This window comes from Mytilus trossulus, chromosome 1, assembly GCF_036588685.1.
Source record: "Mytilus trossulus isolate FHL-02 chromosome 1, PNRI_Mtr1.1.1.hap1, whole genome shotgun sequence".
NCBI classification, from domain to species: domain Eukaryota; kingdom Metazoa; phylum Mollusca; class Bivalvia; order Mytilida; family Mytilidae; genus Mytilus; species Mytilus trossulus.
In genome coordinates, this window is record NC_086373.1 from 111,287,069 (window position 1) to 111,303,307 (window position 16,239).

The window sequence follows — 16,239 nt, forward strand, 5'->3', positions numbered from 1 at the left end:
CGAGGCCAAAATATGTGAAATTCTAAAGCTTATTAACTAAAATCGGAGTGATCTCAGGAGAATCGGAAGTGTAAAGCCGATTCTGCATCCCACGTGGCACCCGTGGTGTTTCTATTTTAAGTACAAACCCGATGATAAGTCGGATAACAAACAAACAAAAGCAGTTCATTATAATCAAATTAAATAAACGAGTGGTGCTGCTGAGCTGACGAGACACAAACGTTTGGTAGTGATAGAAGGAGATAAAATACAGAATTGTCAGAAACCGTTTGAAAAAAGTTTTAGTACCAAAAGTACTTTTGTACATTAATGTGTTAATTGTTACGAATGTTCTTGGTAGTGTTTCTGTTGTATTTCCGTCACGTAGTTTTTTAGCGATATATGTTACCATTATCCTAAGGCGGGAGGTTTGGCTAGCCATTTACTAAGGTTAAACCTATCATATTTGTCCTAAATTGTCCTGAACCAAGTCAAGAATATTGCAGTTTTTATCAAATCGTTCGTTTTTATGCGTGTACCCGTTTGTTTTTTGTTGCACTTCGGTGTTTTTGTTCCTTTGTTTCCCTCTCATAGTTGATGCGTTTCTCTCAATTTTGGTTTGTAAACCGGATTTCTTTATCTCTAAATCGATATATGACTTTTGAAAATCAATATACTACTATTGCTTTTATTTTTCAACTTTTCTTATGATGCAAACTGCAGTTGTTCATATAGATTGTTGACTAAAATGCAGTAGCGTGATGTTAAAAATCGAAAGTCTCATTGCAAATGTTACAAAATATACATAAATAAAAGTACACATGGAAGTATGTAAACAATATTTTAGTGGTACATGTACACACCAAAATGTAGAAGCTGATGTAATGCTATAAAATATGTGCATTTATCATAATTATGATAATTATTCAATTATTATTTTCAGAGTTGATTTCTTGTTTCGAACAAAACAAATTAATTAGAAAATTCTTACAGTCACACCTAAAAGTTGGATCCATAAAAGTATAGATAAATGGGTTTGCTATGTGATTTAGAAAAACTGAAGATCTTGCCAAAATATGAAGTATCTGTTGATTTACACTGTCTTTGTCTTGTGTGTCCTGTTCCGTTCTGCTGTCTAAAAGTTTCATTGTTGAACTTGGGACATAACTCAGAATTAATACAATAACTATCGCGAATGCCACAGTCGTGATTCTACAGGAAGCTATATGGTCTTCTTCTTCTTTCGGTTTTGTCTCCAATGAACAATCTGAATTCCTTTTACCTCCGGATTTAAACTTTTTTACGTACCTAATGTGACGTATGAGACTTCTCCAAATACAAGTATACACAATTATAACATAGGTCACTATGAATCCTCCCAAAACCAGCAATAAGCCGTTATATATAGTTGGTAACTCACTACTGCTTTCTGAAGTCTCTGTTACGCATACATGTCCCGTTAAATTGTTAGCTAATACAAACTCCCGACTGTTCCAGATTAGTGCGTTTGGAGATACAATAAACAAAGTTACGATGGAGGAAACAAAAATAAGAGTGCTGGCTTGATTGGAAGATAACTGCTTTTTAAATGGATAGCATACCCGCATGTGTCTATCAATTGATAATACTATGATGATAAAGGCAGACAAGAAAACAAGACAATAACTCAATGTTATGTAGAGTTTACAAGTCACAACTGTAAGTAAAGAAAAATGGTAGACCTTTTCAAGAATATCAAATGGAATCACTGTTCCACATACTAGTACGTCACATACTGCTAAACTTACTGTAATTGTTTTATGTGTACTTGGTTTCCGTTGAAACTTGTAAACAAGGATTACTATTGTATTCCCCAAAACACCAATAACGGATAATGCTCCTAGGTATAAAATGTACACAAAATGTTGCATTGCATAATTGTAATTCAGCATTTCGGTAGAAGAGGCATTTTCCGTAGTAGGAATCAATGGTTCGTTTGGTTTATCATAGTTCTTAAACACTGATGTATTGGTTTCCTCGTTATACTCCATCTTTGTCAGAAATAAATACAACATCTTCTTATTCTTATATGAGCAAATGTGTTGGAAAATACCAATTAGAATAGTAACCCACTTTGTTAGTTATCTGTTTTTGTTGAATAGACAAATCACATTTTTATCAGGATGTGATTAAAAGTATAGCGTAAACATTCTATATTGTACAAATATAACCATTTGTTAACTATTTGTTTTTATCTCCAATTCAATGGCCCATATTCTGAAGTTACGAATTTACCGGAACAAACGCATCCAACTAGTATTTTATTCTGTTTAATTAAGGTGGAACCGTTTATCTATTTGTAGCCGTAACTGATTTTTTTAAACAACAAATGAATGTAGGAGTTAGCTTATTTTAGCATGTCACGCCTACCCTTGCTATGCTTCAACACATACAGAGGAGTATTTCGTATATGTTTTTGAAACATGAAGGCGAACTTAACGAAGTGGACATCGAAATTCAAAAGCCGAAAAAAAAGAGAACACCATTGCTAACAAAGACCAACAGGCAAATCATAGTACACAAAATACAACATTATTAGTCATTAAGGGCATACGATACAGTTTTGATCCTGTATTTACAAGTTCGTGAAAATTTGCATATAGGCTATTTTTTACCTGATTTAATCAAATATGTAATAAAAAATATACCTTCATGTGCTACTTATTGAATACAATTAGGTCGAAATTTTGTATATTTGCTCAAAATTCAGATTTGTGGCCGTAATTTCATTTTCGAAAGAAAGACATAACTTTTTTGTTATAAAAGATAAACACAAATTGTTTTTTGTTAAATAATCGGTAATTTCTGTATTTTATAAGTATCCTGAAAAATATGCATTTTTTATCCAGAAATAACTCATATTTATCAAATGTTCATGAATTTAGGAAAATACGTTATTTTTTTCTGCATGTTAATCAAAATTTAAAAAAAATCCTCTATTTACAGTTTTATAAAATTTGGGTCACATTATTTCCTTGCAAAATGAAACAAATTGCTGTTTTGAAAAATAGGGGTCCATGAACTCGTTTTAAATCAGTCTGAATGATAGAAATCAGTCGAAAAATACATCTTTTCCCGATATGTCACAGTTTGACGTCGCGAAAATAACATTTTACGTTAGCATCGTCATTACCTCCCCTGTAACTGTATCGTATACCCTTAAGAAGTAAAATCAGAGAAACATGCACCCAAACAAAAACTTGGAGTGATCCCAGGAGTCCCAAAAGGTTTGACACATCTTGTTTATTATCGGACCACAGATGAAATATCACGTTTTGATTGGTTAAACGCCGTCACGTGGTGACCCCCTATGAGACCGTATGGGGTTAGTAAGTTTCATATGGGGTTCATGACGCGTTAATGGCGACGTCATCTATTAATGTTGTTGTGTTTCATTGTTTATTTTTCAACAAAACGCCGCAGAAAAAGTCCAGCGTCCGGCCTCACCCCCTATGTATTTTACTAACCCTCTTTGGATCCGTATGGGGTCAGTAGCGAACCATATAACTTATAATATGCTGCACCTGTTGTGTTGCTCATTTAAGGACACACCGACCCAACCCCTTTACTTAGTATCCGCTATAAGGTCTTGCGTAGACTCGGTCATCTGTTCCCTTCCCACCTTTTAGAATTGATTTTCTAAAAGCAAACGGCCTTTATACTACTCTTTGGCCTTTTTGATCGGACTGTCCTCCAATGATATCTTTGTCACGTCAAGTACTAGTGTTTTTTGTGTCTCTTATTTCGACACCTCTTTATCACTCTGTGTATAATTTTCTGGTAAAGCTACATATATCTTTTACTTTATGTTGATCCTCCATCGTAGCAATACCTTTAAGTTCCTCCTTAAAACACATCCCTTGTGCTCTCTGTTTCCAATGATCACACGTCGAAGGGCAGATTTTAAATTTCTTCAAGGACTTAAAATCTTACCTCGACGAACGCAAAATCGTAAAATGTTTTGTTTCCATTTTGCAAAATTGAACAGCCCGTGTCATCAACATGATATACAAAGTACTTGTGATAACTAGACATGAGATATTTAACGATTTGCAAATATGTTTCGTTTCAACTAATCACAACAGGAATTTGAATGCATTGATACAGCTGATATTAATCATTGTAAAAACTTATTTACCGGAGTTTCACCTAGCAAGCGAACCGGTGACATTACTAATAATGATATCTGACCTTTCCAACGCGAACAATGCTCTCGAAGATCTTTTTAATAACTCTCCGAGCTGTCACCTCAGCTACTTTCTTGAATGGACAGTGTATGTTACAGTATATTCATATAACTAATAGGACTCACTTTCAATACACTTAAACATTTTAAAGGTCTTTCCAATATGCAAAGAAACATTTATTTCTACTTGCCCTGCTGTCGTTTTGAAGTTAGTAAGACCAAACTCGAACCATCGATAGACCTCACCATTTCATTTTACCAAATGACCTTTCGTTGGAATTCATTATCTTCTTTAGAAGTAATTCCTTTCATTGTTTTTTAATCGACATGGCCCCTTGTTGTTTTTAAAGATATCATTACATTATTTGAACAATATCATCATGATGTATTAACATATGAGGCTATGAAGTTTCATTATCACCATTAAGAGATCCTTTTGAAGCAATTTGTGAAGCAATTTTTTATGTCTTTTTCTTTTTTATAATTATAATAGATATAATAGATTTGAAAATGCCAACATATACAGAAATTGATGGCAAAATTAATAAGAATATACATGTTTTTCGCAACAACCCTTATAACTATAATGGTCCTTGGGTAGTTGTACACAATCTTTGAAAAATCTTAATTTCGAGTATTGGAGACATGGGTCTCTCACCAATTATCTTAATCATCATGTGACCTTTCATTTGCATCTATGGTCATAACAAAATAAGGCTGCAGTTTCAAGCATGCATATTAAGAAAACAATAAGAAATTTTTGCATAGATTTAGTGTGTAAAATATTATCTCGGCTAGCTTTACATTTTATAAATCAAACACAAAACTGTTCAAAAGTACGACGAGATTATTCTCGGTGTATTATGCTGTGTATATCTTTAACAGAAATTAAACTACTATATATCGCAGAAGTAATCAGCATTTCAAAAAATTTTCGTGATGTAAATGTCAAGATCATGATGAGATTTTACCTTGACCGTAAAAGTTTACTTTGACCTTGACTTTAAAATATTTGAAAGTTCAAGGGGTCCTTAGTAAAATAATGCTTTTCCAATGTCTCTACGACTTCCAGTTCTCCGGTTTGGTATTGCATCATATATTTAATTATTCATTGTGACCTTGGTAAACTTTGAAATTGTCTAATCAATATCTTCAATATTGTACCTCAATTGTACGGACGCCATCACGAGTTGATTGACCGTTATGGAATAATCGTTTCACAAATGATATCGGATATGTTCCTTACGTCGTAAATACAATACCCTTTCCTTTCAAGAATGTGACCTACCGAATTGGACTATTTACCGGATTTGTAATCACATAAGCAACACGACGGGTGCCACATGTGGAGCCGGATCTGCTTACCCTTCCGGAGCACCTGAGATCACCCCTGGTTTTTGGTGGGGTTCGTGTTGTTTATTCTTTAGTTTTCTATGTTGTGTCATGTGTACTATTGTTTTTCTGTTTGTCTCTTTTTAGCTATGGCGTTGTCAGTTTGTTTTAGATTTATGAGTTTGAATGTCCCTTTGGTATCTTTCGTCCCTCTTTTGTAAAAATATGAAAATAACACGTTTAATAATTTCTTGCGTCCGTAGCGCTTTTCTGGATTTATCTTCATCAGGAACGCTCTAAGCCACACATTTGAAATCTGAAGATGTATAAGTATCGAAATTCGTTGATGAGCTATATGTCAAAAATATCTAGAATAAATAGCCAAATTCATCTAAAGCCAACTTTGCCTGAGGGAGTTGAAACCTTAGTTTCATAATAATTTCAAAATTTATAAACGGACAATTATAGTAAAGCTTATTAAATCATGTCAGTACCGAACCACTGACTACTGAGCTGATGATACTCTCGGGGACTGATAGTACAGAAGCAGAGGTATCGACCCAGTGGTGTAAAACATTGAAAACAACACGTTTAATTATTTCTTGCGGTCGACAATGGTCGAAGCGGTTTTCTGGATTTTCCCTTTTATCAGGAACGCTCAAAGCCAAACATTTTAAATCAGAAGATATATAAGTACCGAAAATCGTTGAAGAGCTATATGTAAAAAAAATATCTAGAATAAAGTTTCTTTTTATACAATTAATATTTTGCATCATTTTTTACATGAAAATAAATTTACCCAAATTAAAGAGTTTGCCATGGTTATTGGGTTGACTAATAACCGACAAAATCAGGAAAACCCTCCAAAAATGTTATGTTTTGCATTGACTTTGTAAGTTTCCCAAGTTCTATTTGTACAATATTGCTTACTTTTTTTTTACAGACTTTGACAGTAATGTGTACTTTTCAAATATCAATTTTTTTTCCTCCAATATTCCATGGGGTAATTAATTGCAAATAAAAAACCTTCTAAAAGATGCGCAGAGCAAATGAAAGATCATCAAGTCTACATTACATATATCATACTTCCGATCTCGATAATGTAGGCAAATGGGGTCAACAAGTGTAAAAAGTGAAGTTTCAGAAGGTATGTTTGTCGTATGTCAAATGAAAAGTAGTAAGGAGTTCAATTACGAAAAAATTCCTTGTACGGGAAGGACCTTTCAAATTTTAGTATCTCAACTGTTTGTACAACTGTTGATATACTATTATTTGAACATTTTTCTTTAAATAAATTTATCAAAATATAATTTAATTTTAAAAGTTATTATTGATCTGTTTTATGTAATAATGGTATGCACAATGTACACAATCGGGGATACAATTTAATTCTTTTATTAGGTGTACCTATTTATATCTAATGTGTTTCCGTTTTGTGTAACATGTATTTTTAAATATTGTATTGTACTTGGATACAGTTGAATAACTTATTAATTGTTAATGGAAAACGTATGAATGGTTTGCATTGGTAAGAACTTAATATATACATATAATTTCAATTCAATATAAAAGCAAGTGTTTCAATTCCAAATGTTTTATATTTCCCTATTTGTTTTATCATTATGGGTTAATATAAATATAACTATTGGTACAGTAGTATACTACTTTCAGTTGAGTGAAATAAATAAGATATATTTAGTGAATGCAACTCAATGAAATATAAAATTACAAACATACCGAATTTCGTGGAAATTTATACACGGAAAGTCCTTAAGCAAATGGAAAAATCAAAAGTTCAAACATATCAAACGAACTGATAACAAATGTCATATTCCTGACTTGGCACTGATATTATCTTATGTAGAATAATGTGGATTCAATCTGGTTTAACATCAAACAAAACATTGCATTATATTCCTTTGCATTGCCACTGAAGGAATTGTGAACAGGCATACTAATTAAACATGTCAGTGTTGTGGTACACAGTAATAAAGATATCAATCGCTATAAAAAAAATGTATCAACAAAGATACACTAAAATGCATATAGACAAATCACAAAGCAAAAATGACAAAAACACTAAAATTTACCATAGCGCAATGACATTCCTTTTTATCGCACGATACATTGTATGTTGCTATTTATTCAATTATGTGTATCTTTGATAAGATTGTATCACTACGATCGTTTCAAGCACTCTTTGTCGATTACTTTCGACATGCACTTTTTATCAATAAATATTTAGTGTTTTCGCATAAATCACAACCTTGTCAGAATTTTAATGTTACGAGTAGTTCATTTTGTATCATAATAGCTAGAGTGACTAAGAATAGGTAAAAAGCAGAATACAATTGAGAATAAATTAAAACAAAACAACAAAACAAAACAAAACAAAACAAATCAAAACGAACACAAACACAACACAAAACATAACAAACATAAAAAAAGCAACTTGGTAAATTTATCGAAACATATATTTGTAGATGACTATGATCATGATGATGTAAACGTGTAACTAATCTTCAGGAACTTCTCCACTTGCATATGACTGCTAGTTGATATTTGGGAAAAACGATGCAATCTCGTAAAAAATGTTTCATTTAAGATTTAAGTTGACAGTTCATCTGAAATGTGTATTTTTTGGAGGTCTGAGTAAGCTGTTCACAACCCCAATCCGATCTGATATATATGTTCGGAGTTGTTGTACTGGTTCCCACATTTTGGCATATACTAGGTATCATCTGTCGTAAATACATATAGAGTGTTTATTATTTCTGCTTTTTTTTGCTGACAATAACATGCTCTCCAATGTTGCTATAGAGGGTTATATTTCCACTAATGTTTGGTTTAGTGTTTTCTCTGTCCTCTTGATTTAGGATTTGTCAAATATAGTTGTATTGTGCTTCGTTCAATATCGGCTGGACATGGTCTATCATCTGTAAGTACTTGTTTAAATTTTTTGATTTTATGTTTTTAACAGCATTTTATCTTCACTGTCGCCGTCGTATCAGTCTGTTTTTTTTAATATTGTAGAGATCCATAGCACAAACATATGGTGTTTACTTTAGCTATCTATATTTTTCTGTGGGATTAATTCTTTAGTTTCTTGTAGTATGATCTTATTGAAGTTTACTTCTACGCTGTTTTTTATCATATTGTGTATTATGTTTCCCATGTTGTTTGGGGGTGTTGTCTTTCATTGAGTCCATACATATTGTCTTTTTAAAATTGGTGCACCAGTCGGAGTTTTTTTTATGCTTTGGATGTCATATACAAATTTTCTATGACTACTTAGTAGTCGCTTATTCCAGGGTGTACTTTAATTTTACTAACAAGTCCTTGATTGGTTGTCATGGGTAGGTCTAGTGTGTGTTTGTCCTCTGGTTGGTTCACTTCGTTATTATATAAGATTACAATTATCTTTTCATTTAATGCTTTTCCTTACTGTCGGTAATGATTTATAGTGATTGTTTATCAATTGATGTGGAGCAGTTTCAAATCCTCTCCAAGTATAATGTTTGGCTTGTTTCCATATTGCAGTTATTTTTTTTATGGCCTTCAAGTTTTTCTATGTCACGCCATGGCTGATTATAGAAGGTATAGATGTTGTTGTTCATGTGCGTTGATTTTACGCCATACTGTTTCACAATCACTCACAGTCAATATGCCTGTCGTAATATAGATGTTGGTAACAGCTATAAATACTCCTCCTTTTCCTTATTTTGTATTTGTTCTTGAATTAGTCTGTATTAAAATTCCCTCCTGGTTACTGTTATCCAGTTGAAATTATGTACCTCGCGCGACGTCTAGTTTTTGTGTTTCAATCAGGTTTGAAGGTCTACCCTTTTCTTGTCGCTAGTTATACTACTAATGTTTACAATTGTATACGGTTGTGATTAGAATTGGTCGAAAGTTTGAGGTTGATGTTTTCATCTAGATTGTCATTCTTACTCTCAGATTCTGATAGAGTTTTGAACGAGTTGAAAGAGAATCGTAAAATGACAGGAGTCTGCATTGTGCACATTTACACACTAAGCTATGGATATTCTTGTTTTGCTTCGGGTATACTACAAATGACTCATTTGTATCGTAGTGGTCCATGATTCGGTTGGATATCACCAGAGAAGATAGACAAAGAGTTTAAATTTGTGTGCTGATATTTTCGAGTAACAATAACTTACATTGTCCTCATTATGAATACCAATCGACGTGTTCCATTCTAAAGTGTGATTTTGATCTATCCGAGCCAATAATTCGTTGTCTGCAAAAGTGTCCTCTCTATTTATCTGATATCCTTACTATCTTGGTAAATTTCATTATGAAAATGATGGTATGTAGTTTATAGCAGACCATAAAAATAGTAAACGTTTTAATTCGGTCATTATCTAGATTGTTTATATGTTGTTATATTGTCAAATATAGTGGATGACCAGTATTTTCAAATATAGTGGATGACCAGTATTTTCAAATGAAGAAATGCTAATCTTTATTTCGTCTATTTTTTCGAGATCGATGTTTGATGATTGAAGTTCAAATCATCCCTTTGTAAATTTTACGGACGCCATCACGAGTTGACTGACCGTTATGAAATAACCGTTTAAGATGATATCGAATATGTTCCTAATGTCCTTACTACAATACCCTTTTCGTTTCAGGATTGTGACCTACTGAAATATACTTTTTACCGGGTTTGTAATAACACAACTAACACGACGGAGAGCCGTGGTGTAGTGGTTAGTGCATCGGACTACTAACACAAAGGTTCCTGGTTCGATTCCCGTTTGGGATGAAAATTTCAGGAACTCAATTTTCGGCTCTCCCTTGACACCATTTGCAAGTATGGTCTTGAGGAAACGATGATAGTCCGTCGGACGGGGACGATAAATGGCTGACCCGTGTTAAGAGACAGCCACATCTCTTGCACGTTAAAGACACCCTTGTAGATTTCGAAAAAGAGTAGGCTAATGCCGCTACAAGGCAGCACTCGCACCCGCAAAGTGGAAAGGGATTAATATAAGTTGCAAAACTTGTTTCCCAATCCACTATAAATAAATATGTTTAAACTAACGACGGATGCCACATGTGAAGAACGGTTTGCTTACCTTTCCAGGACACCTGAGATCACCCCTGTCTTTGGTGGGGTTCGTGTTGTTTATTCTTTAGTTTCAACGTTGTGTCTAGTGTACTATTGTTAGTCTGTTTGTCATTTTGTTTAATTTAGCCATGGTGTTGTCAGTTTGTTTTCGATCTATGAGTTTGACTTCCCTCTCGTATCTTTCGCCCCTCTCCTGTGAATACTTCCTTGGTGTTATTGTATGCACTTTACCACCTTTAATATTTTTCAAAGATGATAAAAGAGGGACCAAAGATACCAAAGGGACAGTCAAACTCGTAAATCTAAAACAAACTCACAACGCCATGGCTAAAAATTAAAAAGACAAACAGAAAAACAATAGTATACATGACACAACATAGAAAACTAAAGAATAAACAACACGAACCCCACCAAAAACTAGGGGTGATATCAGGTGCTCCGGAAGGGTAAGCAGATCCTGCTCCACATGCGATAACATATGAATAGATAGCCAAAAACATTTGTTTGGTCAATTTTCCGTGAACTTAGTATGTCCACGCTTTAGTATATAAGTCTGCATCCATGTTTTAGTCTCTCAATGTGTAGATTCCAGAAAGAGGCGGAAAATTAGTAAATAGTTATCAAAAGTACCAGGATTATAATTTTATACGCCAGACGCGCGTTTCGTCTACATAAGACTCATAAGTGACGCTCAGATCAAAATAGTTAAAAAGCCAAACAAATACAAAGTTGAAGAGCATTGAGGACCCAAAATTCCAAAAAGTTGTGCCAAATACGGCTAAGGTAATCTACTCCTGGGGTAAGAAAATCCTTAGTTTTTCGAATAATTCAAAGTTTTGTAAACAGAAAATTTAAAAAAATTACCATATAATTGATATTCATGTCAACACCGAAGTGTTGACTACTGGGCTGGTGATACCCTCGGGGACGAAACGTCCACCAGCAGTGGCATCGACCCAGTGGTGTAAATAGTTATCAAAAGTACCAGGATTATAATTTTATACGCCAGACGCGCGTTTCGTCTAAAAACGTAAATGTGTGTAATTTGGTAAAAAAAGCCTACGACAATTGGAACATATACATCGTAATCTGTGACTCAGATATTCTAGTACGGTGAATATGTCCGTACAATTGACGAAGTGTTAAACAAGACTATTATCAATTTGATCAAAATATTAACATGACGTCTTCCAGAGGTTAGTACCAGTCACAATGAATATATGAATTAAAGTAATTAAAGTTTAGTACCATTTATAACATTGTGATAGCTGGTAAAAGTTGCCATTGGGAAGACCTAGTGCAACGATATTATATATTTTTGAAATACTAAGGCTTTTCTACCTAAGGGTTATATTACTTTAGCTGCATTGGGCAATTACTTTAGGAATTTTGAGATATCAATTAATGCTGTTCAATTTCGTACTCAATTCGTTCTTTTTAACTATTTTTATTTGAGCGTAGCTGGTGAGTATTTTGTAGACGAAACGCACGTCTGGCTCAAATAAAAAAATGCAATCCTGGTTTCTTTGATGAGTTTGTATAGTAGCCTTTGAGGTAAGATGAGTTTAAAAAAAAAACAAGATCATCAATATAAATTTAAAACGAACAATAAACGAACTGCAATAATAGAACTAATTTTTTATTTGTTTGCTTCTATTTTCAGACTTTGCACATTGTTCTTTGCAAGGATTTAATTGGTAATGTCTGTGGAAGTGACTAAAAGCACAAAGCAATCATTGTCGCCAAATAAAAAGTACCATGTATATATTTGTAGATCTCAACATGAAAATGACATCAGATGGGTTTCTAAATTAAATTATCACCTGAAACAGAAAGGGTATTCTGTGTATTCCCCTGAAAATAATTTCAATCCAAATATAACTATTGCTCAAAATATTGAGAAAGCAATGCAGTCATCGCTCAAAATAGTTTATGTACTATCACCACGCTATATATCTAGTAAAATGTGTCAGCTCGAAACAGAAATGGCGTTAAAGTTGTACTTGCATGATCGTCAGTCGAGCACAATTCTCCCTATAATGATTGACACTTGTGATGTACCAGATTGTATGCTGCCTTTGCGTTATATAGATGCCAGAAAAGCAGAAAGTGACTGGTTGTCAACGTTGCTATCATCATTAGCCAAGCCTGTAATATCTAAACCTCTCGCTGTTTTACCTGAGGGGAAACAGTATCATGTGTTTTTCGTATATAGAACTGTAGTACCTGATAAAGATTGGGTAAAAGAGGTGGCATGCAGCATTGAAGCTAATGAATCAGGTTTAAAATGTGCTTATCATGAACGAGACTTTATTCCAGGATTAACAATAATAGAAAACATTGTGTATTTTCTAAAGTGCTCGTTAAAAGTGGTCATAGTTCTGACTCCAGATTTTCTTGAAAGTTCCTGGACTAAATATGAAACTGAATTAGCCCAGTTGATTAGTTTAAATCCGACTGGTGATGTTCGTGTAGTACCAGTCGTTGTTCAGGATTGTACGATTCCTGAATGTTTAATCAATCTAACTTATTTAGACGCTACTGACACATTTTTCACATGGTGGCCCCGATTGCTGAAAACTATCAATATTCCAAGTAAGTAAAATTGACAATTGCAATTGGGAATGTGTCGAAGAGACAACAACCCAACCAAACAGCAGTAAACAGCCCAAGATCAAAGTGGTTTTTCAACACAGCAAGAAAATTTAGCACCCGAATGCTTGCTTCAGCTAAATAAAGTGTGTACTAATTCAGTATTAATGGACGTCATATTAATTAAAAATCATACAAACTACTAATAACCAAGGCCAGCGGCTCCAGACTTGGGACAGGCGATAAGATGCTACGGGGTTTAACATATTTTGTGAGATCTTAATGTTCCACATAAACCTCTAGCCAGTGTAGAAAAATAGAAGCCCGAGTCCGATGTTAAAATATGCGCATGTCAATAGAAGAAAGATGATATGTAAACATGAATGATACAACAAGCAATCGACACAATAACCTTTAGTTATTTCGAAGATTGAGTTTTAAAGGTGAACATATTTGCAATATCTGGTTTATGTGCCGTAATATCTCTATTTCCAGAGTGGATATAGGTACAAATTGTATATGTTTGTCGACGTCTACAGGAGATTTATGATTAAACGAAATTTCTAGTGTCGTCTTTAACTCATTGTTAAGTGAATGCTTTCGTTCTGCGTCGAGACCACAATTATCGTCCTTTGATTTTCATTGTTCACGAATATAGTCCCTAGTGTTGACAGTGGGTTACTTGCCATTAATTTTTAAATGCCTTCCAAATTTATTTCTCCATGTCGAATGCCTAAAATTGCAAGTAGGGGGTGAAATTACACTGTTAACAAAATTTGGGTCCAGAATTTTAAAGGAAAGTAGTAAAAAAACGCAGGTGGGATTTTTTTTATTTTCATTCATTTTCTAAAAGAAATGTACTACAAAAAAATTGTGGTCTCGGACCAACTGTCAGATGAAGAACAAGAAATAAAGTTAGTTCAGTTTTTTAGTGAGCACAAGGGAGAATTTTTAATTGTTTCTAGTATGATAAAATGTATATATTCTCTTGTATTTTAGATAATGAGTTACTTTTTCTACCGCCAAAGAATGAAGCTATGCTACAGACTTTGAGACTAGGAAAATTTGTCGGAAAACTTAAAGATGAAGAATTCAAATCATGGTTGATTGATATCAAATTCGTTGATAATGAATATCTTCTTGTAACTGATGCTCGAAATAAAAAGATCAAAAAGTTCTGTTTCAAAGGACAATTCAAAAATGAAGTCTCGTTTGCACACAGACCAATGTTCTTTACCTGTTTTGACGACCGTATGGCATATGTTACATTTCCTGACGAAAACATAATCAGAGTAGTGAGTTGTGTTAATCAACTTGAAGTTGTAAATGAGATTGCAGTCAAAATAAGATGTTCTGGAATAGCCAAGATTGATCAAGATAAGTTTGCATTAGCATGTCGATCGAAATGTAAGATTTATATTATGTCAAGAAATGGTACCAAACTTCGAACGATCAAACCTTTGATTGGTATAGATGAGATGTCAATAAACCATGTTCCGTTAACGGGGATGGACGAAGCCAATGACTCTGATGAAGAAGGTGACAACAGAGGGCATCACAATACGGCAGGTCAAAAGGATTTTGATGCATTGAAACGTCAACGTCAGTCCTTGAAAGTGACAGATATTCGAAGCAGACTTGTCTGGCCAGGATTTATCGATGCCTCAGATAAACAGATATTTGTTACTGATTATGAAACTTGTCTTCTAACTATTATATATATCGAAAACGAGGCATCTTTTCGTCACAAATCTTTCCCATTGGTCGATCCAAGAGGTGTAGTGATACATGACAATAAACTTTTTATGTCAGCTGGAACGGTACGAATATTAACCTTAGACGGAGAAGCAATCTCTGAAGTCCGTCTCCATGGTGATCCTATAACCTTTCCAAGATCAATTGCATTTGACAAGACTGGTCATTACATGGCAGTTACTCACAAAGGAGATGGCGATGATTGTTTTTCTGTGTTCCAGTTACTGTCATCCTGATATAATGGAAGTGATATTAACTGTATCAATTTTACTGCACCAGAAGCACATTGTGACAACTAGCCAAAACATTTGAAAGTCTGAAACCGGAAGCAAATTATGCAGAAAAAAATTGAAAAAATGTCAAGCAAAATGTGAATATTCATACTGAATTTAATTCTTTAGTTCATTTTCAGCCCTTTTTCCCCTATATTTATATGTATATCTATATATATAAACGCCTAAAAAGTGTACATAACAACACCAATAACACAAAAAGGAACTATAAATGTAATTATTTATAAATATTTCGGATAACAGATATCCTTCGTCAGTCAGATTCTGATGTGAAATAAATCATCTTTGAGTCTCGTTAGATTAAACTTTTACTAAATCTTGAATTATATACAATAAAAAAAGTCAAACCGAACATCAGTTAAGACGCTTGCATCATTGCAAAAATATGTTGAATATGAAATAGGTTATATGACTAATTACATCAGAGAGTTCAAATAAATGTTTTAAATAAAAATAATAATGTGCGATATGAACTAGCACAATTCTAAAGCTTTCACAGTGTCGATAATTATGATGTTACAAGAAAGATTGCGTCAATAAGAATTCCAAATAAACAGCATTGCACGGTCTTATTTCTAAATAAACAGCACTGAACGGTCTAAATATTTCAGATTTGACAACTGTAGTGTAGTAACATTAGAGTCTGCGATGTTTAAAACAAACGGCCGTTTAAAAATAATAACACATTTTGACTAAAGTAAAATAGTTGGACGTGGCTTGGTACTTATACATCCCTAAAAAAATTGAGCAATTTAGATTGTTATATTTAACAGATATATTTTAGAGATGAGTAAGGTAAAGAAATAAAAACGGGGACTGTAATAATAAGTAATATAACCCAGATGTGAAGCACTACATGGTGTCGAATTACATCTTTTCATTTATCCCATTTGGTGCCAAAGTTGTTAATTTTCTTATCCAAAATCTTTCCCGAGTAAGTCTATCCTCCCTAGACCAAGCAGAGTTGT

The 16,239-nt window shown here is 33.7% G+C and overlaps 1 protein-coding gene across 1 annotated transcript; it reads left to right on the forward strand.

Moving 5' to 3' along the window:
* The first annotated feature begins 7,012 nt into the window (after positions 1 to 7,012).
* LOC134711746 (uncharacterized) lies at positions 7,013 to 15,384 on the forward strand. Its single transcript, XM_063572586.1, has 3 exons — positions 7,013 to 7,064; positions 12,295 to 13,226; positions 14,223 to 15,384. The coding sequence occupies exons 2-3, from the start codon at positions 12,332 to 12,334 to the stop codon at positions 15,212 to 15,214; spliced, it is 1,887 nt and encodes a 628-aa protein (XP_063428656.1). The 5' UTR covers positions 7,013 to 7,064; positions 12,295 to 12,331; the 3' UTR covers positions 15,215 to 15,384.
* The last annotated feature ends 855 nt before the right edge of the window (positions 15,385 to 16,239 follow it).

What these genes read in the sequence shown, in the direction of transcription:
- LOC134711746 (XM_063572586.1), top strand. Translation starts at nt 12,332, where the DNA reads ATGTCTGTGGAAGTGACTAAAAGCACAAAGCAATCATTGTCGCCAAAT. An exon ending in GAAAACTATCAATATTCCAA is followed by an intron (nt 13,227 to 14,222) that starts GTAAGTAAAATT and finishes CTTGTATTTTAG; the next exon opens with ATAATGAGTTACTTTTTCTA.